We start from the raw sequence: 24,867 nt of genomic DNA, 5'->3' as shown, positions 1-24,867 counted from the left end.
TAACTCTGGGCGGGCTATACAGAGGCCGGTACGTACCTGATTTCTCCTGGGAACCCTTGTATATTGGGGACACGCTGCCGGTGTGGTTCACATCGAGGGCCCCGAGTGGGCTGTGGAACCGGTGTTAGTGGCCGGTGTTTGTGCTCATCCGGTCCGGGGTGATCATCTTTTGTGGAGACTGTACGGTGCTTCCGGTTGTACGCCGTGGCGATTTGGTCCGTTCCTGAGTGGGTAAGCCTGAACGTGAACCCGAATGAAAGCATCGGTTGCTGAGTGGCTACATGGGCTGTCGTAGGGGACCAAATTTCCAGTTATTGTATTGTCATTTCCAGTGCCGGTATTGGATATATCCCCACAGGCGCTCCCTGGTGAGCGATAGAAGCAGATAAGGATCATATTTACCTGTGGGATCCCTGACAGTCAAGGGTATAACTACTGACACTTGAAAGAAGCTATCCTGATAAGTATTGCAAATTCAAATTTTTGATTGGTTTTGTTTTTGAGTGCTTCATGAAGTGGGGCTTAGTGGTCTTGAGGAATATAGTAACGGGACTGTGTATTGACTCGGGAGCAGATGCTATTCTAAGTCACTAATTGGGACCATACTGATCGAATATACCAACCAAATAGTAAATATTGCTATATGTTGGGTCCCAATCAGGACCTGCTGTGATAAAGTGGTCTTTTCTGCTGTATATTAGAAGGGAAGCTAGATAATAGTGGGGATTCCTTATTTTCAGACAGTTGAAGGGGGGGAACTAAAACAATAAGAGATTTAATGTTTATATGTACTTAAGATTTATGAACGTTATACAGTGATTTGTTAATCTAAGGAAACTTTCTTCTGCAGTATAGATTATGTGATATGAAGATACTTAGATTGACTGTTTTGAATAATCTCAATGTTTCATTTTCTGTTTCCCCCAACAATATAGCTATATAATCTATAGTAATAAGATATAACATTCTATGTTGCTCTTCTTGTGGTGTTATCCAGTTTTCAGATCATGTATGCAATCTGGATTAGAATATGCATCGATAAAACGCTATCTTTATGCTCCAGTTCAGAAATATTACCAAATTTGGCCTATTTTTTTATATAAAAGCCTTGGGAACTGTCTGGCCTAAGTAATTTATATGTAATTGAGTAAGGGAGTTAAGCACACTCCATATATTGTGTAAGGAACAGACTAAAATTGTCATTATATTTATCCCTTATTTAATGCATAAGAATAGGCACAAGCCAAAGCCATATAAGTTTGAGAGGCCGGCGGCTACCAAAAGATACTGTAGCAGTTAGGCATATGGCCATGAGACAGTGTGAATCTGGATATTCTGTTTTAGGGAATTAGAAATTTAAGTAATAAGACGTAACATTATTCTCTTTCCCTCTATTGTATTCTCCACTTTGCAGATCATAGATATAATGTGGGTTGAAAATCATATCTGGTTAAATACTATTTATATACTTTAGTTTAGTAATCTCAATACATCGGGCCTAATACAGGTCTTATAAAAAATTTCAGAAAGTGTCTGGCTTAAATGGTTTTTTCTGAAATTAATAGGGAAGTCAGACAAACTTCTTGCACTGTGTAAAGATTGATTAAAAATTGCTATTTCAATTTCAGGGCATTAGAATAACTATAAACCATAAGTATTTAAGGTTGAGGTTCTGTCATACTATAGCAGCTAGGCTTGTCATTTTTAGGCAGTGTGAATTGGATATGCTCACCATAGGGAATTAACTAAGTTAATCGGTGCTATAAGCTACTTTTCTCTGAATTCAACACAAAATACTAATTTCACATACACTCTCACTCTCTGTTTAACAGGATATATCCCTTAAACTGTCAAACAAGAATCTCCACTCTATACACATATCACAGTCTTCCACCAGAAACCCTTAGCAGGGTCCTTTTTGGCACTTTGTTTGTCCTTATACTTCCTTTTTTTTTCTTTTCTTTTTCTCCTCTTCCCCATCACCACACGCTTGCTCTTTTTTTCTATCACATTTCTTTTTTTCGGATTTTTTCACTTTTTTTTTTCTCACAATATAAATGGAAAAATTTGTCACACAAACTAAAGTTAATTCCCCTAAAATGCCAGCCAAACCAAAAGATAAAAAGGCCAAGCCGGCAGACAACAGTACAGAAAACATAACTGAAATCTCACCCTTAACAATTGATACTCATGCCCTTACAAGTCAGCTAGTAGCGTTGTTCACACCTCAATTTGATTCTATAAAAACAGAATTAGGTGTCATTTCATCTGACATAGGGACACTCTCGTTGGAAATAAAACACTTTGCAGTAAGACTCTCTGAAGCCGAAGATAGGATATCCACATTAGAGGATCAGGCAAATTCTCAACACACTGTCATACAAGAACATGAGTCTAAAATAAAAAGTATGCAATTGCGCCTGGAGGATCTTGAAGATCGGTCCAGGCGCAATAACATTAGAATTATTGGTCTACCGGAATCTCCGGAGTTTGAGGATCTCATGATATTTGCATCAACCACTCTGCCACAGGCTCTGGGTATTCCCACACAAATGATACCATTGATAATCGAGAGAGTCCATAGAGTGGGACCCAGGAAGCCTACTACTAATGAGGTCACCAGACCAAGGATGGTTATCCTCAAACTCCTGAGATTCCAGGATAAGATCGAGATCCTCAGTCACTATAAAAAGAAAAAAGAACCATTACTTTTTGGGAACAACAGAATTATGTTATTTCAAGACTTCTCTAGTGAGACATCAGCCAGAAGAAAAGCTATGGCCCCGTATTGCACACAACTAATAAACAGAGGCATTAATGCTTGGCTGAACTATCCGGCCAGAATTATAATCAACAAGAATAGTAAGAGGCAGGTCTTTAGTGAAACATCCGAGGTAATTAATTTTCTAAAGGAAATAGGATAATATTGGAATATAGATGTTTATTGTTCAAAATGTTCAAAGTGTTATTAAGAATTAGATATCCAAAATGTCAATGGAATCGTGTTTTCTTTTCTATTTTCTTTTTTTTTTTTTTCCCTCTCTCGCTTCCCCCCTCTTCTTTCTTTGTCTCCCCCCTCTCACTTGACCCTGAGTCTCCTTAAGACGTAAGAAATGACAACAGAAATTAGGATGTTTTCTTGGAACGTGGGAGGCATTAGTTCACCTATGAAACGTAAATTGATTCTTAGAACATTAGCTCAGATGCAGCCTGACATGGCCTGTCTGCAAGAAACACACCTTAAGGAGTCAGAAGCAGTTAAACTCAAGATGAAATGGGTTGGGGAAGTAATCTCCACTAATGGTTCTAATAAAAAATGTGGAGTAGCAATACTCTTACACAAACAATTAGACTATAAGATTATAAAAACTGAGATTGATAGTGAGGCCAGATTCATTTTATTGCATATAATGATAAAAAACATAAAATTTATAATTTGCTGTATTTATGCTCCCAATAAATTTTCACTCCGTTTTTGGGATAATATCCAAAGCAAGTTGTTCCCGCTTATTGGCAATAACTTAATTCTATGTGGAGACTTCAATATGACGTTAGATCCCTCAATAGATAGGTTCTCATGCAAAAACATAGTGAGTAATAGACAAGGTGCCAAACATTTTCAGAGACTTTGCCATAAATTAAAATTAATAGATATTTGGAGGATTCAAAATCCTGACAGTGCGACATTTACCTGTGAATCTAAAGGTCACAAGACATTCTCTAGGATTGACCTATTCCTGATCTCTGAGTCATTGGCTGTTTGCCAATCTAAAGCGACGATAGGGGAAGTCCTGATATCGGATCATGCAATAATTGCGCTAATATTCTCAACATGTAAAGCAGACAGGAGGCAGAAACCAGTATTCGGGTTTCCTAGATATTTATGTTCTAATCCTAGGTTTCAGTTATGGCTACAATCTAAATGGTTGGAATATGCTTCTAATAATAGCGAATTCGGAAATAAAGTTGAAATCTTCTGGGAGGCCTCCAAAACGGTCTTAAGAGGTGACATTATAGCCTACCTTAATATACGTAGGAAAAAGATTAAACTACGGGAGGTTACCTTGGCCGAGAGAGTGAAGAAGGCTTTTATTTTAGTTCAGAATACCCCATCACAAGATAATTGGGATGACTATTTTCTTATTAGAAAGGAAAGAGATCTCTTTCTTAAAGAACAAGCTCAAATTGAGGAGATAAGAATAAATAGGCACTACAAGGGCTTTCATGGCTCCTCCGCCAAATATTTGGCTAAACTTACTAAAGTCAGGAAGAGAGAGAATATAATACCATTCATCAAAGAGAATAAGACCAGATACTTGGAGACTGCAGAGATCTCTGGGGTCTTTGCCTCTTACTATCAAGATTTATACTCTTCAGTTAAAATTAATCCTGAAGCACAAGAGATGTTCTGGTCTAAGATTGTTGTACCTAGGATTCAGTCGGAAGAACTAACATTGTTAAACGACCAAATAACTAGTGTAGAAATTAGCAAGGCCATCGACAAATTGAAACCTAACAAAGCTCCTGGTCCGGATGGATTACCCGCGGAATATTACAAATGTCTTAAAGATGAGCTAATACCAGTGCTGGAGAAGCTTTTTAATGAATATTATACTTTAGATATTCCCATATCATCCTATTTCTCAATGGCTAACGTCACACTGATACTAAAAAAGGGTAAGGATCCAGAGGACCCAGGTTCATATAGGCCGATATCAGTTTTAAACTGTGATTACAAGATCTTAACCTCAATCTTAGCTAATCGACTCTCTCTCGCCCTACAGAAACTCATACATCCAGATCAGACTGGCTTTATGATCAAAAGGAATGCCTCTAAAAACATTCGTAAGCTAATCACGCTGATAGATTACGCATGGAACATGGAGCAAAAACCCAGTACAGATATTTGTAAAGTCAGGGCAGTTCTTACCCTGGACGCTGTTAAAGCGTTCGATTCGATTGTATGGGATCATCTTTTTACTTCACTTAGACAATTCGGGATACAGGGAAACTTCTTGCAATTTATTTATAGAGTCTATGCGAAGCCAATTTCATATATTCTGGTAAACGGAATGATCTCGCCTAAAATAATCTTACAGCGAGGCACTAGGCAGGGATGCCCATTGTCTCCCCTGCTATTCAATGTAGCTTTAGAACCATTAGCGATAAGACTAAGAAACAGTCTAGCGGGGATTGCAATAGGTTCCCTACGTCTAATCGCACTATTATACGCTGATGATATTCTAGTTTTTCTAGAAAATACACAACAATCTATTCCAATTTTGAGACAGATACTAGAGGAGTTCAGCTCATTCTCAGGATATAAAGTAAACACAGAAAAAAGTGAATTAATGTATATTGGGAATATAGCCACAAGCTATCCGGGTAATCCGTTCAAAGTGGTAGATTCTATTAAATATTTGGGTTTAATGGTACATAAAAACCCGATATTCTGGTACACAGATAATTATCTTTCACTATTCCAAAAAATCAAACAAGATCTGAAACTATGGACTTCTTTCCCGATTTCTCTCACTGCGAGAGTAAATCTAATTAAAACCATCATTTCTTTCATGTAATTAGCAAGAGTCCATGAGCTAGTGACGTATGGGATATACATTCCTACCAGGAGGGGCAAAGTTTCCCAAACCTTAAAATGCCTATAAATACACCCCTCACCACACGCACAATTCAGTTTTGCAAACTTTGCCTCCGATGGAGGTGGTGAAGTAAGTTTGTGCTAGATTCTATGTTGATATGCGCTCCGCAGCAAGTTGGAGCCCGGTTTCCTCTCAGCGTGCAGTGAATGTCAGAGGGATGTGAGGAGAGTATTGCCTATTTGAATGCAGTGATCTCCTTCTACGGGGTCTATTTCATAGGTTCTCTGTTATCGGTCGTAGAGATTCATCTCTTACCTCCCTTTTCAGATCGACGATATACTCTTATATATACCATTACCTCTGCTGATTCTCGTTTCAGTACTGGTTTGGCTTTCTACAAACATGTAGATGAGTGTCCTGGGGTAAGTAAATCTTATTTTCTGTGACACTCTAAGCTATGGTTGGGCACTTTTATATAAAGTTCTAAATATATGTATTCAAACATTTATTTGCCTTGACTCAGGATGTTCAACATTCCTTATTTTCAGACAGTCAGTTTCATTTTTGGGATAAATGCATTTGTTTCAATCATTTTTTCTTACCTTTAAAAATTTGACTTTTTCCCTGTGGGCTGTTAGGCTCGCGGGGGCAGAAAATGCTTCATTTTATTGCGTCATTCTTGGCGCGGACTTTTTTGGCGCAAAATTTTTTTTCTGTTTCCGGCGTCATACGTGTCGCCGGAAGTTGCGTCATTTTTTGACGTTTTTTTTGCGTCAAAAATGTCGGCGTTCCGGATGTGGCGTCATTTTTGGCGCCAAAAGCATTTAGGCGCCAAATAATGTGGGCGTCTTTTTTGGCGCTAAAAAATATGGGCGTCATTTTTGTCTCCACATTATTTAAGTCTCATTATTTATTGCTTCTGGTTGCTAGAAGCTTGTTCACTGGCATTTTTTTCCCATTCCTGAAACTGTCATTTAAGGAATTTGATCAATTTTGCTTTATATGTTGTTTTTTTCTTTTACATATTGCAAGATGTTCCACGTTGCAACTGAGTCAGAAGATACTACAGGAAAATCACTGCACAGTGCTGGAGCTACCAAGCTAAGTGTATCTGCTATAAACTTTTGGTATCTGTTTCTCCAGCTGTTATTTGTATTGCATGTCATGTCAAACTTATTAATGCAGATAAAATTTCCTTTAGTACTGTTACATTACCTGTTGCTGTTCCGTCAACATCTAATTTTCAGAGTGTTCCTGATAACATAAGAGATTTTATTTTTTAAATCCATTAAGAAGGCTATGTCTGTTATTTCTCCTTCTAGTATACATAAAAGTCTTTTAAAACTTCTCTTTTTTCAGATGAATTTTTAAATGAACATCATCATTCTGATACTGATAATGGTTCTTCTGGTTCAGAGGTTTCTGTCTCAGAGGTTGATGCTGATAAATCTTTGTATTTGTTCAAGATGGAATTTATTCGTTCTTTACTTAAAGAAGTGTTATTTGCATTAGAAATAGAGGATTCTGGTCCTCTTGATACTAAATGTAAACGTTTAAATAAGGTTTTTAAATCTCCTGTAGTTATTCCAGAAGTGTTTTATCTCCCTGATGCTATTTCTGAAGTAATTTCCAGGGAATGGAATAATTTGGGTAATTTATTTACTCCTTCTAGACGTTTAAGCAAATTATATCCTGTGCCATCTGACAGATTAGAGTTTTTTGGGACAAAAATCCCTAAGGTTATGGGGCTGTCTCTACTCCTGCTAATGTACTACTATTCCTATGGCAGATAGTACTTCATTTAAGGATCCTTTAGATAGGAAAATTGAATCCTTTCTAAGAAAAGCTTACTTATGTTCAGGTAATCTTCTTAGACCTGCTATATTTTTAGCGGATGTTGCTGCAGCTTCAACTTTTTGGTTAGAAGCTTTAGCGCAACAAGTAACAGATCATAATTTTATAGCATTATTATTATTCTATAACATGCTAATAATTTTATTGGTGATACCATCTTTTGATATCATTAGAGTTGATGTCAGGTATATGTCTCTAGCTATTTTAGCTAGAAAAGCTTTATGGATTAAACTTGGAATGCTGACATGTCTTCTAAGTCAACTTTGCTTTCCCTTTCTTTCCAGGGTAAATAATCATTTTCGTTCCTTTCCTCACAACAAGGAACAAAAGCCTGATCCTTCATCCTCAGGAGCGGTATCAGTTTGGAAACTATTTCCAGTTTGGAATATATCCAAGCCTTATAGAAACCTATAGCCAGCTCCTAAGTACCTATGAAGGTGCGGCCCTTATTCCAGCTCAGCTGGTATGGGGCAGATTACGTTTTCTTCAAAGAAATTTGGATCAATTCCGTTCTTAATCTCTGGTTTCAGAAACATTGTTTCAGAAAGGTACAGAATTGGCTTCAAGTTAAGGCCTCCTGCTAAGAGATTCTTTTCTTTCCCGTGTCCCAGTTAACACAGCAAAGGCTCAGCATTTCTGAAATGTGTTTCAGATCTAGAGTTGGCTGGAGTATTTATGCCAGTTCCAGTTCTGGAACAGGGGCTGGGGTTTTATTTTATCTCTTCATTGTACCAAAGAAGGTCAATTCCTTCAGACCAGTTCTGGATCTATCATTATTGAATCGTTATGTTTGGATACCAACATTCAAGATGGTTACTGTAGGACTATCCTGCCTTTTGTTTAGCAAGGGCATTATATGTCTTCAATAGATTTACAGGATGTGTATCTGCATATTCCGATTCATCCAGATCACTTTTAGTGTCTGAGATTCTCTTTTTAGACAAGCATTACCAGTTTTGTGGCTCTACCGTTTGGCCTAGCCTCAGTTCCAAGAATTTTTTTCAAAGGTTCTCGGTGCCCTTCTTTCTGTAATCAGAGAATAGGGTTTTGGTATTTCCTTATTTGGACGATATCTTGGTACTTGCTCAGTCTTCTCATTTTCGAAGAATCTCATACGAATCGACTTGTGTTGTTTTCTTCAAGTTCATGGTTGGAGGATCAATTTACCAATCAGTTCATTGATTCCTCAGACAAGGGTAACCTTTTTAGGTTTCTAGATAAATTCAGTGTCTATGACTCTGTCCTTGTCAGACAAGAGAAGTTTAACATTGATATCAGCTTGTCAAAACCTTCAGTCACAATCATTCCCTTTGGTAGCCTTATGCATGGAAATGTTGGGTCTTAGGACTGCCGCATCAGATGCGATCTCCTTTGCTCGTTTTCACATGCGACCTCTTCAGCTCTGTATGCTGAACCAATGGTGCAGGGATTACTCAAAGATATCTCAATTAATATCTTTAAACCGATTTTACGACACTCTCTGACATGGTGGACAGATCACCATCGTTTAGTTCAGGGGGCTTCTTTGTTCTTCCGACCTGGACTATAATCTCAACAGATGCAAGTCTTACAGGTTGGGGAGCTGTGTGGGGGTATCTGACGGCACAAGGGGTTTGGGAATCTCAGGAGGTGAGATTTCCGATCAATATTTTGGAACTCCGTGCAATTTTCAGAGCTCTTCAGTCTTGGCCTCTTCTGAAGAGAGAGTTGTTCATTTGTTTTCAGATAGACAATGTCACAACTGTGGCATACATCAATCATCAAGGAGGGACTCACAGTCCTCTGGCTATGAAAGAAGTATCTCGAATTTTGGTTTGGGCGGAATCCAGCTCCTGTCTAATCTCTGCGGTTCATATCCCAGGTATGGACAATTGGAAAGCGGATTATCTCAGTCGCCAAACGTTGCATCCGGGCGAATGGTCTCTTCACCCAGAGGTATTTCTTCAGATTATTCAAATGTGGGAACTTCCAGAAATAGATCTGATGGCTTCTCATCTAAACAAGAAACTTCCCAGGTATCTGTCCAGATCCCGGGATCCTCAGGCGGAGGCAGTGGATGCATTATCACTTCCTTGGAAGTATCATCCTGCCTATATCTTTCCGCCTCTAGTTCTTCTTCCAAGAGTAATCTCCAAGATTCTGAAGGAATGCTCGTTTGTTCTGCTGGTAGCTCCGGCATGGCCTCACAGGTTTTGGTATGCGGATCTTGTCCGGATGGCCTCTTGCCAACCGTGGACTCTTCCGTTAAGACCAGACCTTTTGTCTCAAGGTCCTTTTTTCCATCAGGATCTGAAATCCTTAAATTTAAAGGTATGGAGATTGAACGCTTGATTCTTGGTCAAAGAGGTTTCTCTGACTCTGTGATTAATACTATGTTACAGGCTCGTAAATCTGTATCCAGAGAGATATATTATAGAGTCTGGAAGACTTATATTTCTTGGTGTCTTTCTCATCATTTTTCTTGGCATTCTTTTAGAATACCGAGAATATTACAGTTTCTTCAGGATGGTTTAGATAAGGGTTTGTCCGCAAGTTCCTTGAAAGGTCAAATCTCTGCTCTTTCTGTTCTTTTTCACAGAAAGATTGCTATTCTTCCTGATATTCATTGTTTTGTACAAGCTTTGGTTCGTATAAAGCCTGTCATTAAGTCAATTTCTCCTCCTTGGAGTTTGAATTTGGTTCTGGGGGCTCTTCAAGCTCCTCCATTTGAACCTATGCATTCATTGGATATTAAATTACTTTCTTGGAAAGTTTTGTTCCTTTTGGCCATCTCTTCTGCCAGAAGAGTTTCTGAATTTTCTGCTCTTTCTTGTGAGTCTCCTTTTCTGATTTTTCATCAGGATAAGGCGGTGTTGCGAACTTCTTTTGAATTTTTACCTAAGTTGTGAATTCCAACAACATTAGTAGAGACATTGTGGTTCCTTCATTATGTCCTAATCCTAAGAATTCTAAGGAGAAATCGTTGCATTCTTTGGATGTTATTAGAGCTTTGAAATATTATGTTGAAGCTACTAAGTCTTTCCGAAAGACTTCTAGTTTATTTGTTATCTTTTCCGGTTTTAGAAAGGCCAGAAAACTTCTGCCATTTCTTTGGCATCTTGGTTGAAATCTTTATTTCATCTTGCCTATGTTGAGTCGGGTAAGACTCCGCCTCATAGGATTACAGCTCATTCTACTAGGTCAGTTTCTACTTCCTGGGCGTTTAGGAATGAAGCTTCGGTTGATCAGATTTGCAAAGCGGCAACTTGGTCCTCTTTGCATACTTTTACCAAATTCTACCATTTTGTTGTATTTTCTTCTTCTGAAGCAGTTTTTGGTAGAAAAGTACTTCAGGCAGCGGTTTCAGTTTGAATCTTCTGCTTATGTTTTTCATTAAACTTTATTTTGGGTGTGGATTATTTTCAGCAGGAATTGGCTGTCTTTATTTTATCCCTCCCTCTCTAGTGACTCTTGTGTGGAAAGATCCACATCTTGGGTAGTCATTATCCCATACGTCACTAGCTCATGGACTCTTGCTAATTACATGAAAGAAAACATAATTTATGTAAGAACTTACCTGATAAATTCATTTCTTTCATATTAGCAAGAGTCCATGAGGCCCGCCCTTTTTTGTGGTGGTTATGATTTTTTTGTATAAAGCACAATTATTCCAATTCCTTATTTTATATGCTTTCGCACTTTTTTCTTATCACCCCACTTCTTGGCTATTCGTTAAACTGAATTGTGGGTGTGGTGAGGGGTGTATTTATAGGCATTTTAAGGTTTGGGAAACTTTGCCCCTCCTGGTAGGAATGTATATCCCATACGTCACTAGCTCATGGACTCTTGCTAATATGAAAGAAATGAATTTATCAGGTAAGTTCTTACATAAATTATGTTATTTCCACGTCTTCTCTACCCGATACAAAATTTGCCCTTGTTCATAACAAATAGGGACCGTAGAGATTTATACACTGCTGTTTCCAAATTTATTTGGCAAAATAAAAAACCTCGCATTGCTCTAGCCAGATTAATGCAGAAATCATGGGCTGGTGGTCTATCATTGCCCGATATTAACCTCTATAATATTGCGGCGATGGTAAAAATTGCTATTGACTGGCTGGCAAATACAAATATATTTGCTTCTCTAGTACAGGAGTCCTTGCTGATCTACCCCTTTGCATTACCAGCAATTTTGCACTGTAAACCAGGTCAACTGCCTTCCAACGTTTCCTCATTAATTACAATCAAGAATATAGTTCTGGCATGGCACAAGTTCTGTACATTTTTGGAAATAGATTTTTCAATCTCAGAATTTCTCCCAATCAGGGGTAATCCGCTTTTTCCCCCCGGTTTACGTCAGAAAACTTTTAAGAATTGGGCTGAAAAAGGGTTAAATAAAATTTCTCAACTAATTGGTGCAGATGAGGTAGTATTAGAAGGTGAAACTCTGTTTTCCCTTTTTCAATTATCAAGATTGGATCTATTTGCGTTCTTTCAGGTACGTAATTTTATTGTGTCACAGCCTTGGAGGTTTCCCTTATCAGTTGCATGGTCCGATATCAGAGGTTTAATACAGAAAGTTGGGGCAGGTGCCACTTCGATCTCATTAATTTATGACATTATGCTTTCCAAACAAACGCAAGGCTTCCTCAGCAAGATCAGCGAGTACTGGAATAGGTCAATCGGGGATACAGAGCCCGAGAGAATTATACAAAGTTTTAAATCTTTAGAAAACTGTAAAGTCCCCTCAACATGGAAAGAATCGCATATGAAATTTATAAACAATTTTTATCTCTATCCAGTTAAATTAGCACGATTCTATCCATCCAGATCAGCTCATTGCCCTAGGTGTATGTATAAGGAAGCGGACTTACTACATATGTTTTGGACTTGTCCTAAGATAAATCAGCTCTGGCTGAAATTTATATATTGGTTTAATAATACACACGGGGTTACTGTCTCTCTCACGTTCCGGGACATTATCCTGCTGGTTGAATCAACGACTAGTTCGGACAGGCATTGGACTTGTTCTCTAAATACCTCAATATTAGCTGTAAGACAGAGCATTCTTAAAAAGTGGAAAGTAAAAAAAGGGCCGGTTCTATCCGAGATCTTGTACGCTATCCAAGATCAAATTATTTTTGAATCATATCATCTACAGGAGGCCTCGGAAGCTAGATTTAAAAAGTTTCTTCTAGGGTGGTTTCCTATTATTAACTCCTATCCCAGGCCTATACAAAAACAGATTTTAGCGCCTTTTACATCTTCAGTAAGCTTTGCTGAAATGGTCTTACTAAATCTCTTTCCACATACATGGATATCCAATAGTTTAGAAATTTAATATCAAGTCTGGTTAAGAGAAAGGGGTCGAAGCGAGAGGTTCCTTTTTTTTTTTTTCTTCTCTCTTTCTTCTCTCGTCTTTTGTTCATGTTCTCGGCTTTTGTTTTTGTTGTTTCTTGCTTTTTTTGGTTTTCTTTTTCTCCTTCTTTTTATGGTAAACAGAAAAAACCCAGCTCAGTGTACAAATATTGTCCTCATTGAGATGATTAATCAAATGTGACAAAGTATATATGTCTTGTATTCTGTAATATTTTGTTTTTCAATATGCTTTACCTTGCCCTGTGAGGCATAAAAGGTTTGATTTATCTGATTGTACACTGTACAGGTATACCCCGCTCATACAGCGGGTTAGGGACCGGAGCCCCGCTGTAAAGTGAAAACCGCCTTAAAGTGAAACAAGGCAGTTTTAGCTTTCTTTTCAGTGTTTAAAATCTTAAAAACATGTTTGAACTAACTAATATTAGGGGTGCAATAGTGATACGTTTAGTTTAACACTAGCACAGCAAGTATTCAATTAGTATTCAATAAATACTGTACCTGTAAAATAGTGACAATTACTGTAGTAAAATTTGCCAGACTATAGCACTGAGGCACAGATTGCACTGCAATGCAGTTAACAGAGTGAACTAAGCATAACAAAATGGTGCCAGTCACTTTTCTCGCAATCTCACAATGATTTACAGCACTGTTTCAAAATCCTTGAAGGTTGAACTTCAGCTCCACAAAGCGCTGTATTAGCGAATCGCTGTAAAGTGAAGCGCTGTAAAGTGAGGTATACCTGTACTGGATTCAAAATAAATATATAAAAAAAAAAAAATCTTTTTTGGTGTGAGTCTTAAGGATATTCTTGGAGTAGGGTCAGGATCCCAAGGATCTTATCTTTTCTCCAGGAAGTCCTGGAGAAGGAGTTATCTGTTAGTACCCTCAAGGGTCAGATTTCTATCTACCGTATTGTATAGGCCGCACTTTTTTCCCCATATGTAAGACTTGAAATCAGGGGTGCGGCCTATAATCGGGATGCTACCTTGAATGGTGTGGTTGGGGTTGGGCGGAAGTGCTGTTGTTACAGGGAGGGGTTTGGGCAAACACACAGCAACTTCCTGTTTGAATGTGTGGCGTGCTAGTGACGTTAGATGCTGTTCCTGATCACCTGTTCCCGGAAGAAACGAGGAGGAGACTTACCCTGGTCAGGCGGAGCAAGGACTGTACTGGTTAATCACCAGGAGCAGGGAACTAAGGCAAGTGTTATTCCTGGTTAAGAGCTATCTGGGGTAGGTGCTATATGTAGTGGCACTTGATGGAAGAGTTGACCACTGTACTACTGAGGACCGAACATGCTAAGAAGCGGCGTAGACAGGGTGAGTCACTCATTGAGTCTCTATTTGGGATACACATGTTCTGCATATGGTTATCTTGCACACCAACTTGGAAATATTTGGTTTTAGTATGTCCCCAGCAACATTGATGTCCTCAGGATGGGAGTGGCAGGGGCTTAAGATAAGAGCTGCTGTGAGTTATAAACTGTGACAGGAGGGTGAGTCAGGATTGGTGAGGAGGGGGTTGTGTGAGGAAGAAGAGGGCTAAGAGTATGGGGATGGCTGAGGGGAGGCTTGTGTAATGTAGGTAGTTAATATAGTGGGCACTGTGTGAGGGGAGGAGGCAGCCTGTGAGGGTTATGAGGGGGATGTGTGTGTGAGGGGGGAGGGTAAGGAAACTTATCTGTCAGGGAGGGAGGCTAAGAGTTAAAAATGTAATTTCTTTAAAATGGCACCAAACTTTAAGGGTGCGGCTTATATTCAGGAGCGGCCTATACTCGGAACAATACGGTATTTTGCTACACAAGCGTCTGGCGGACGTTTCTGATGTACAATCTTTTTGTCAGGCCCTGGTCAGAATCAGGCTTGTTTAAATCTTTTGCTTCACCTCGGAGTCTTAATCTTGTTCTTAAAGTTTTGCAACAGGCTCCGTTTAAGCCTATGCATTCCATAGATATTAAGTTATTATCTTGGAAAGTTTTGTTCTGGCTATATCTTCTGCTCGGAGGGTTTTTGAACTCCCAGCTTTGCAGTGTGACTCTCCTTATCTCATATTTCATGCAGACAAGGCAGTTCTTCGTACCAAGTTTGGTTTTCTTCCTAAGGTTGTTTTGGGCAGAAAAATTAATCCGGAAATTGTTGTTCCTTCTATCATTCCTAATCCTTCCTCTCACAAGGAGCGGTTGTTAAACAACCTAGATGTTGTGCGGGCTCTTAAATTCTATTTGCAGGCTATTAAGGACTTTCGTCAGTCTTCTGCATTGTTTGTTTGCTTTTCTGGGAAACGTAAAGGACAGAAAGCTACTGCCACTTCTTTCTATCTGGTTGAGAAGTATTATTCGTTTGGCATATGAGACTGCTGGACAGCAGCCTCCTCAGAGAAATACAGCTCATTCCACTAGGGCGGTTTCTTCTTCTTGGGCCTTCAAAAATGAGGCATCTGTAGAACAGATTTGTAAGGCTGCGACCTGGTCTTCTTTGCACACTTTTGCCTCCGCTGAGGCTTCTTTTGGGAGAAAGGTTCTTCAAGCAAGGTTACCTGTCTTATCCCTCCCTAATCATCTGTGTCCTCTAGCTTGGGTATTGATTCCCAACAGTAATTGATGATCCGTGGACTCACCGTGTCTTAAGAAAGAGAAAACAAAATTTATGCCTACCTGATTTATTTATTTCTTGACACGGCGAGTCCACTGCCCTCCCTTGTTTTCAGACAGTTTTTTAATATAAACCTCAAGCACCTCTACACCATGTGTTATTTCCTTTCTCGCCTTTTCCTTCGGTCGAATGATTGGGGGTTGTGGGAAGGGAAGTTATACTTAGCCTTGCTGTGGTGCTCTTTGCCTCCTCCTGCTGGCCAGAAGTGATATTCCCAACTTTATTAACGATCCGTGGACTCACCGTGTCAAGAAAGAAATACATTTATCAGGTAAGCAAGTTTTTATGTAAAATGTTTGTGTTTGCAGTATTTATTTTGCCCCATGTCATGTAATTTAGCTTTGAAAATTGTGGATTATATAATTATCAGAACTTAAAATACACATTGCTGACTTCTCAAGGCTAACCCTGCCACATCAACCAAATTAGTAAGAGGTTTTAATATAATTCTCAAACTTCATTCCATTGTATAAAACACTAGAAGAAGAGTCTTACATAAAAGGCATGCAGGCTGGGCAGTTTTACGTGTTTTGGCCCATCACTAGCTTTAATCATAGATCCTGTTACATATCTTTCCCTAATTGGCATTACCTAAAAACAAATGCAAAGCAATGCACATTATACTAACATAATGACTGTGGCTAGGTTATCTGAAGAATGAGGCCAGATTTGCTCTTCCAACTAAGGTAAGTGGTGGGTGGAGTTGGCTATTGAAAAGCAGTTTCAGCAAATAATTTACATTCTCTTTAAAAAGACAGTGTTCTGTAACATGTTCTCCCCTTTTTACCTGCTGGAGTGTATTAAATTGTTCACAAATAGCTAACTTTCCTTTTATTTTGTCATTTGAAGCTATTCTTGCCTGTTTTATCTCTACCTATTCCCAAAAAGGCCAGTATACACTAGCACATATCTGTATACCAATAGTAAATGCACTAACTAATGAAATGAGACATAGAAAGAAATATTAAAAAAAAAATACATTTTGTAATAATTATCTTTGAGGTTACACGCCCACCCTCCAATCATAGGCCGTATGCAAATCCACAGTGACAGCTGAAATCCTGACAAACCTGCAGGCTGTGAGGATTTTGTGTTTTGCAGCTTGTTCCTTATTAATATTTTTGATATTTGTGCAAACAAAGCCATTTGTTTTGGGCTTGTTTATTTTGCTCCGCTATTTGAAGGCAGATTCTATGCTACTGAATTACAGTGCACACAATCTACACTGTAGCCATCATACGGCTAATTACCCAGCCTTACCATTTCTGTGGGCTCCCTCTTACACATTCCGCACATCTCCTACTGCCCCAGGTACCTGCAGCACATTGCATTGTTGTGTTATTGACTCGGTTCTGTACAGCACATAGCACAGGGTTACAAAAGTTCTGCAGCACATCACATAGTTGTGTTATTGACTCACAGTTCTGTGCGGCACATTTACTCCCTAGTCCCTTGCAGTAACACTGTGGCAGATGGTGATTCGCAAGATCCCATATTCCCAGAAATCGTCAATGTGCGCTCTCTGCATCAGCGGCGTATTTCTACGGCACAGCTTAGATGAGGACTATGATTTGCATACTGTGGGCTCCTTGCACAGACCTGCCCCTGCATCAGTTCACAGCACATGTAACCTTATTACTCACTTGCACAGCATCTCTCTGGTATATGGGTCTCGCAAGTCATAACACTGTGCACTGATGCAGGGGTAGGTCTGTGCAAGAAGCCCACAGAATGTAAATCATAGTCCTCAACTAAACTGTGCCGTAGGTGATACGCCGCTGATGCATAGAGCACACATTGCTGGTCTTAGGGATTATAGGATCTTGCAAATCGCCATCTGCCACAGTGTTACTGCAGGGGACTAGGAGGGAGTATTGTATATAGAGGAAAAATATAAGGATGTATGCTTTCTCTGCAAACTCTGCTTATTTATATGGGTTGTGGTTTAATCTATCCAAAACGGCTTCTTCATATTCAAAAACAAACCTAAAGGATCAGTTGGTGTAACAAGTCATTGAGAACACATTAAGGGGAAAACCAATTTTACAGCACTCTGTCCTTTTAAGCCACATTCCAGCATATTCTGCTTTCTGCACCTATTGAAGACACACCAGTCCCTTTTTAAAGTATTTTTTTAGTTCCTTTTTAATCTGAAAAAAATGGTTTTGTACTTTTCTACAGGGATATTCAATTACATACCACATAAGAATTGACATCTAATAAATTCCAGTCACTGTTTAGATAACTTTTTTTTTTTTTTTTTTCCCCTCTCCAAATTTCTTTCAACAGTGAAACAGTTGATAAGAAATCTCCTAAAGACAGATCCAACACAGAGGATGACGATCACAGAGTTCATGAACCACCCTTGGATAATAGTAAGTGGACTTGAAAGGGTTATCAAAGTTTGGTCCATTTTAAACAAATTAGATAGAAGTGGTCTGAGCTATACACACATCGCCTGTTAAGCTACAGTACAAGCGTGTGGTTAAAAGCATTGACCACCATTCTCCAGTTTCACACAGGGAACTCAGCTTGTCCAACACAATTCTACATCTCCTGGTTGTCTTGATAGTACGTTTATACAAACCTCAGCACTGAGGCATATTTAATACTAAAAAGAAGCAAAATCCTAATTTATTGTAAAGAGGATAGATCACCAGTAAAAAACATAATACAGAGATTACAATACAAAGTTGTCTTTTACTTATCCCCAAACTGTCTTGGGACTATAGCCCTGCACTCAAGTGGCCTTAGCCACACAGGACAACAGTACTCATACAGTTGGTATTGAAAAGAATCACCCCCCTTGAAAATAATCACATTTTGTTGCTTTGCAGCCTGACATAAAGACAGACCATAAAGACAGACACAGTTTTTGTTTATCCAGTTGTAATTACTTAGTGCAACTTATAACATCCGAATGAAAGATATAACACCAACATGTTAGGCAAAAATAAAGACCATTCAAACTCAATTGCCGAGTTGAAAAAAGGATCACCCCTTGTGTCAGTATTTTGTTGAACCACCTTTTGCTTTAATTACAGCCTCTAGTCTGTTGGGATCTGTCTCTACTAACTTTGCACATCTAGACTGTGCAATATTTGCCCACTCTTTTTTGCAGAACTGCTCCAGTTCCGTTGCATTTGATGGTGACCGTTTGTGGACTGCAGTCTTCAAGTCATGCCACAGATATTCAATGGGGTTTAAGTCTGGGCTCTGACTAGGCCATGCACGGACATTCACATTTTTCTCCTTCAACCACTGTGTGGGCATTTTTGCTGTGTGCTTTGGGTCATTGTCCTGTTGGAAGGTAAACCACCTTCCCATTGGCAACTTCCTGGCAGAGGGCAACAGATTTTCCTCAAGAATTTGAAGGTATTTTGCCCCAACCGTTATTCCTTCAATCTCTACAAGTGCTCCAGTGTCTGCTGCAAAGAAACACCCCCATATCAGGATATTACCACCTCCTTGCTTTATTGTAGGTATGGTGTCATTTAGATGGTGAGCTCTGTTGGATTTCCTCCAGACATATAGTTTGGTGTTGAGGCCAAATAATTCAATTTTAGTCGTCTCTGACCATAACACCTTTTTCCATGTGGCCTCAGAATCTTCTAGGTGTGTTACGGCTCAGTCATGATTGCATGTGGCCTTTCTTCAGGAATGGCTTTTTTCTTGCAACCCTCCCATACAAGCCACATTTGTGGAGAATTTGTGATATTGTTGTCACATGCACACAATAACAACTCTTTGTCACAAATTCCTGCAACTGCTTAATAGTTGCTGTGGGCCTTTTGGTAGCCTCCCTGACCAGTTTCCTCCTGGCTCTTAGCGACGTCCTGATCCAGAGAGGGTCTGTGTTGTACCAAATACCTTCCAGTTCTTAATAATAGACTTCACTGTACTTCTAGGCATTGATAAAGCCTTTGTTATTTTCTTGTATCCATCTCCTGACTTGTACCTGTCCACCACATTATCCCGGAGATCTTTTGACAGTTCCTTGCCACCCATAGTTGATTGTTTGCTTCAGTTGTACTACCGTGGAATGAGATGCTCCAGGAAAGCTTGTTTTATGCTGAGCTAATCAATATGCCCACAGCTGATCACAGTTGAAGGTCAAATGGCTTTGTGTGTGCCGTTGAGAAGGTGATTAGCTACACCTGAGTTTACAAGTAATTTTAGGAGGGGGTGACCCTTTTTCTAACTCGGTGATTCTGTTTTTGAATTGTCTTTATTTTTGCCTGACATGTTGGTGTTATATCTTTCACTTGGATGTTATAAATTGTGTAATTACAACTGGATAAACAAAAAATGTGTTTGTCTTTATTTCAGGCTGCAAAGCAGCAAAATGTGATTATTTTCAAGGGGGGGTTCTTTTCAATACCCACTTAACGTCCAAAAGGTTCATCATCGAAAGTTAAACAGTCTTCAGGGGTCCTTTTAAGATGGTGCATGCACTTATTCCTATGACAAGTGTGTTAAAAAACACATTTAGCTCCAAATAGTGTTCTCACAATGGTCCTTTTGCTGATAAAGAACTCACAGGACACTCTCACTTCATATTCCTCTTAACATATGAATTTGCCTCTCAAATTTTACATGTCCATTCCAAACAGCGGCATAGAATAACATGTTTCACCCAGCCACTAGATGGAGCCAGCCCTTAGGGCATCATAAGATCTGTTGCAGGACATATTTAGACTACTGTATTAGGTGTTGTGTGTATACTTTCTGCAGCCATTCCTTGCTTGATTAAAGGGACAGTCTACTCCAAAATTGTGATTTGTTTAAAAAGATAATCACTTTTATTACCCTTTACCCATTTTTGTATAACCAACACAGTTACATTAATATACTTTTTACCTCTGTGGTTACCTGCTATCTAAGCCTCTGCAGAATGCTTTCTTACCTCAGTGCTTCCATTTTGGCCAATCAGTGCGTTCTCATTTGTAACTCTACAGAAGTGAGCACAGTGTTATCTATATGATACACTTGAACTAGCTCTATCTTGCTGTGAACAGCTTATAACATTAACTGAGATAAAGTTGGCCTGCAGGGACTTAAAAACAGACAGAGATTTAAAGTTGTAGTTGTAAAATATATTAAAATAACAATGTTTGTTGGGCAAAGCTGGGGAATGGGTAGTAAAGGCGTTATCTATCTTTTTAAAAAATAACTGTCCCTTTAATATCTTTTACAAAATGCATGGCCAGGTCCCTATGAAGGGCTTGCTTTTTGTATTTTTCTTTTGCATCTAATGTTTTGAACCCGAATAAATACATTTAATGCATTTTTACAACATTCTTTTGTGCTGCTTGTGTATGAAGTCTCTCTATGATAACCTTGTTAGGTAATATAACGCCTCTTTGTCCTTTATAACAGCAGTCAATGCAGGTGCCACCAACACCTCTTCACACTAGCCGGGTTCTCAAGGAAGAAAAGGACTTATGGGAAGATGTTAAGGTGAGAGGAGGAGGATCCTGGGTATTTTGTGTGTGTTTTTCCCCCCTTTCCCTCATTTATCAGGTTTTTTTAATCTTCTTACCATTGTGTCACACTTTCTTCTTTTTCTCTCGTAGGAGGAGATGACAAGTGCCTTGGCCACGATGAGAGTGGATTATGAGCAGATTAAGATTAAAAAGATTGAAGATTCCTCTAATCCACTCCTCCAGAAGAGGCGAAAGAAAATCAGCCCACACGTAGCCACTCACTGAACTTGCACCTCTAGTTTGTTTGGCCGATTACCGTTGGTGCCTGAAATGCCTTGTATTCTGTATGCCGACTCAGTGTTAGCAGTAATTGTGGCCTATAAATGCCACAGTAATCAATAATAGACCGTGGCGGTAATTCAGAGGAACTGGCACCTGGCATGGGACTTGACTTGACTCACGGTTTTCGTGCTTCTATACTCCATTTTAGTCTGGAATGTTTTTTTTTTCTTTCTTTTTTATCATTAAGTTTTATTTTTTTGTTTTTAGAGAATATTCACAGTATATTTTATATATGAAAAAGTATTTTTAAAACCACAACCATCCACAATAAGGATTTTATTCTGTATTAGTGTCTCATGACTGCGAAAATGAGGCTGAGGAATTTTAAGTTTCACGTTAAACAGATAATGGATTCTATGCAAAAGTTATGGTATGGCTACCATTTTAGTAGTGGAAACTTACATTTTAAACATATTTCCTAAATTAAAATCTGTCTCATTCTCTTAGCAGAGAAAGGATTTCAACTTAGTAAATATATTTGATTCAAAACCTTTTAGCATCAAAAACATTTATTTCCCTTTTGTAAATATAACCGTTTTTAGCTATTAACCCATTCACTGCCCTGCTTCAGATTTTGGTTTTTCTGTTTAAAATTAGCCATTATTCCCTTAGTGCCTGTCAGGTTTTTTTTTTCTCTCCTCTTAGAAATGCCTTAAATACAACCAAATATCAACAATATGCTGTTTTTAGATTTAATGTTTTTGTTGGACAGGATGATTGGAAATTCGTTTTGTACACGCGAGAGAGCCTGACATCCAGCCAGACAATTCCTTATTTGAAGGCCTGTGTGTGTGTGTGTGTGATATAATGGCAGCCGGGTCTATGGTGCCAAAGTTGGTTTATGACCAATTCATGATGACAAAGCTGCTATCACTTTTATTTTTATTTTTTTTAAACAAGTATTTACAAATTGGTCTCATTTTAAATTTACATATTATATCACAGACACTTTCTGTTACATAGCCACTCCAATTGTATGTTTTACACACTTCCTCTAACTTGATACTCTTCTTTTCCTTTTTTTTTTTTTTTTTTTTTTAAACTTTATTGTACACTAGAATTTGTTTTTTACGTTCCTGGAACTCTCTCTCTCTCTCTCTCTCTCTGTATGTCTGTTGTTTGACCATCATAGCTTATTACATCATGTACCTGTCCCACAATGCAATATTCCCCCCCATAAACAATAATGTCACAATATTTACATATCAATCAAAGAATAAAAATTATACAACTAGTGTTTTCTTGGCAGGGCAATAATTATGCAGAAATGGCAGGATGGATGTTTTTGAAACATACATATTATCTGGTGAAATATGGGGAGGAGGTAAAAAGTAGTCATCTGGTATGGACATGGGGGTTTCTGTTCTATTTTTGTAATTCTCATTGTGCTATAGATTACTTTTTTTTTTCTTCTTCTCAAATTGAATTGAAGTTTCGCCTCTTCCCCAGAAAGTAATTTTATTTCCTTTACAATTGTTGTAAAATTATAATTTTGTATGATCAAGTTGTTTTACTAAACGGTTTTAATATTTGAAAAAACGTTTTGGGTGTTTGCTTTTTTTTTTTTGTCTAAAATGTTCACATGCTACAGATGCTCTGTATTTCTCTTACATGGTGTATCCAGTCCACGGATTCATCCTTACTTGTGGGATATTCTCAATCCCTACAGGAAGTGGCAAAGAGAGCACACAGCAGAGCTGTCCATATAGCTCCCCTCAGGCTCCGCCCCCCTAGTCATTCTCTTTGCCTCTCTAACAAGTAGCATCTCCACGGGAGGGTAAAGAGTATGTGGTGTTAGATTTGTAGTTTTTATTTCTTCAATCAAGAGTTTGTTATTTCTTTCATGTAATTGGCAAGAGTCCATGAGCTAGTGACATATGGGATATACAATCCTACCAGGAGGGGCAAAGTTTCCCAAACCTCAAAATGCCTATAAATACACCCCTCACCACACCCACAATTCAGTTTTACAAACTTTGCCTCCTATGGAGGTGGTGAAGTAAGTTTGTGCTAAGATTTCTACGTTGATATGCGCTTCTCAGCATTGTTGAAGCCCGATTCCTCTCGAGACCTTTCACACAGCGGCGTCATTAGTGACGCAAGTGTGTCATTTCCGGTCATTTTTGGCGCCAAAAAAGTTTACGTTACGTTGTGTGTCATACTTGGCGCCAATTTTTCTTCATTATTTCAATACCCCATTGTTGTTTGCCTCCTGTTTTCTTTTCTATCAAGAGGCCTATGCTTTTGCATTTTTTCCCATTCCTGAAACTGTCATTTAAGGAAATAGATAATTTTGCTTTATATGTTGTTTTTTCTCTTACATTGAGCAAGATGTCCCAATCTGATCCTGCCTCTGAAGTTTCTGCTGGAACATTGCTGCCTGACATGGGTTCTACAAAAGCTAAGTGCATTTGTTGTAAAATTGTAGAAACTATTCCACCGAATGTCATTTGTAATAGTTGTCATGATAAACTTTTACATGCAGATAGTGTTTCTATCAGTAATAGTACATTGCCAGTTGCAGTTCCTTCAACTTCTAATGTGCATGATATACCTGTATATGTTAAAGAATTTGTTTCTGATTCTATTATGAAGGCTTTGTCTGCATTTCCACCTTCTAATAAATGTAAAAGGTCTTTTAAAACTTCTCATTTAGCTGATGAAATTTCAAATGACCAACAACATAATAATTCATCCTCTTCTGATGAGGATCTATCTGAAACAGAAGATCCTTCCTCAGATATTGACACTGACAAATCTACTTATTTATTTAAAATAGAGTATAAGCGTTATTTATTAAAAGAAGTGTTAATTATTTTGGATATTGAGGTAACCAGTCCTATTGACGTTCAGTCTAATAAACGTTTAAATACTGTTTTTAAACCTCCTGTGGTTTCCCCAGGTGTTTTTCCCATTCCTGAGGCTATTTCTGATATGATTTCTAGGGAATGGAATAAGCCAGGTACTTCCTTTATTCCTTCTTCAAGGTTTAAGAGATTGTATCCTTTACCAGCAAAATCTATAGAGTTTTGGGAAAAGGTCCCCAAAGTTGATGGGACTATTTCTACTCTTTCTAAACGTACCACTATTCCTATGGAAGATAGCACTTCCTTTAGGGATCCTTTAGATAGGAAACTTGAATCTTATCTAAGGAAGGCCTATTTATATTCAGGTCATCTTCTCAGACCTGCTATTTCTTTGGGTGATGTTGCGGCTGCATCAACTTTCTGGTGGGAAAATTTAGCGCAACATGAATTGGATTTTGACATATCTAGCATTGTTCGCTTACTGCAACATGCTAATCATTTTATTTGTGATGCAATTTTCTTCTGTTATGTGTGATCAGTCCACGGGTCATCATTACTTCTGGGATATAACTCCTCCCCAACAGGAAATGCAAGAGGATTCACCCAGCAGAGCTGCATATAGCTCCTCCCCTCTACGTCAGTCCCAGTCATTCTCTTGCACCCAACGACTAGATAGGATGTGTGAGAGGACTATGGTGATTATACTTAGTTTTTATGACTTCAATCAAAAGTTTGTTATTTTAAAATAGCACCGGAGCGTGTTATTACTTCTCTGGCAGAGTTTGAGGAAGAATCTGTCAGAGTTTTTTACTATGATTTTAACCGG

At 38.6% G+C, this 24,867-nt stretch overlaps 1 protein-coding gene across 1 annotated transcript in view; it reads left to right on the top strand.

Annotated features, from left to right (window-relative positions):
• MAPKAPK2 (MAPK activated protein kinase 2) overlaps positions 1–22,469 on the top strand; it is a 228,942-nt gene extending 206,473 nt beyond the window's left edge. The window contains exons 8-10 of the mRNA XM_053706589.1: positions 17,756–17,841; positions 20,846–20,926; positions 21,043–22,469. Coding sequence (XP_053562564.1) covers positions 17,756–17,841; positions 20,846–20,926; positions 21,043–21,177 — 302 coding nt within the window. The 3' untranslated portion in view covers positions 21,178–22,469. The remainder of the gene's footprint in view (positions 1–17,755; positions 17,842–20,845; positions 20,927–21,042) is intronic.
• The last annotated feature ends 2,398 nt before the right edge of the window (positions 22,470–24,867 follow it).

This window comes from Bombina bombina, chromosome 3, assembly GCF_027579735.1.
Source record: "Bombina bombina isolate aBomBom1 chromosome 3, aBomBom1.pri, whole genome shotgun sequence".
Taxonomy (NCBI): Eukaryota; Metazoa; Chordata; class Amphibia; order Anura; family Bombinatoridae; genus Bombina; species Bombina bombina.
This window is presented reverse-complemented; position numbering and strand designations above follow the sequence as displayed.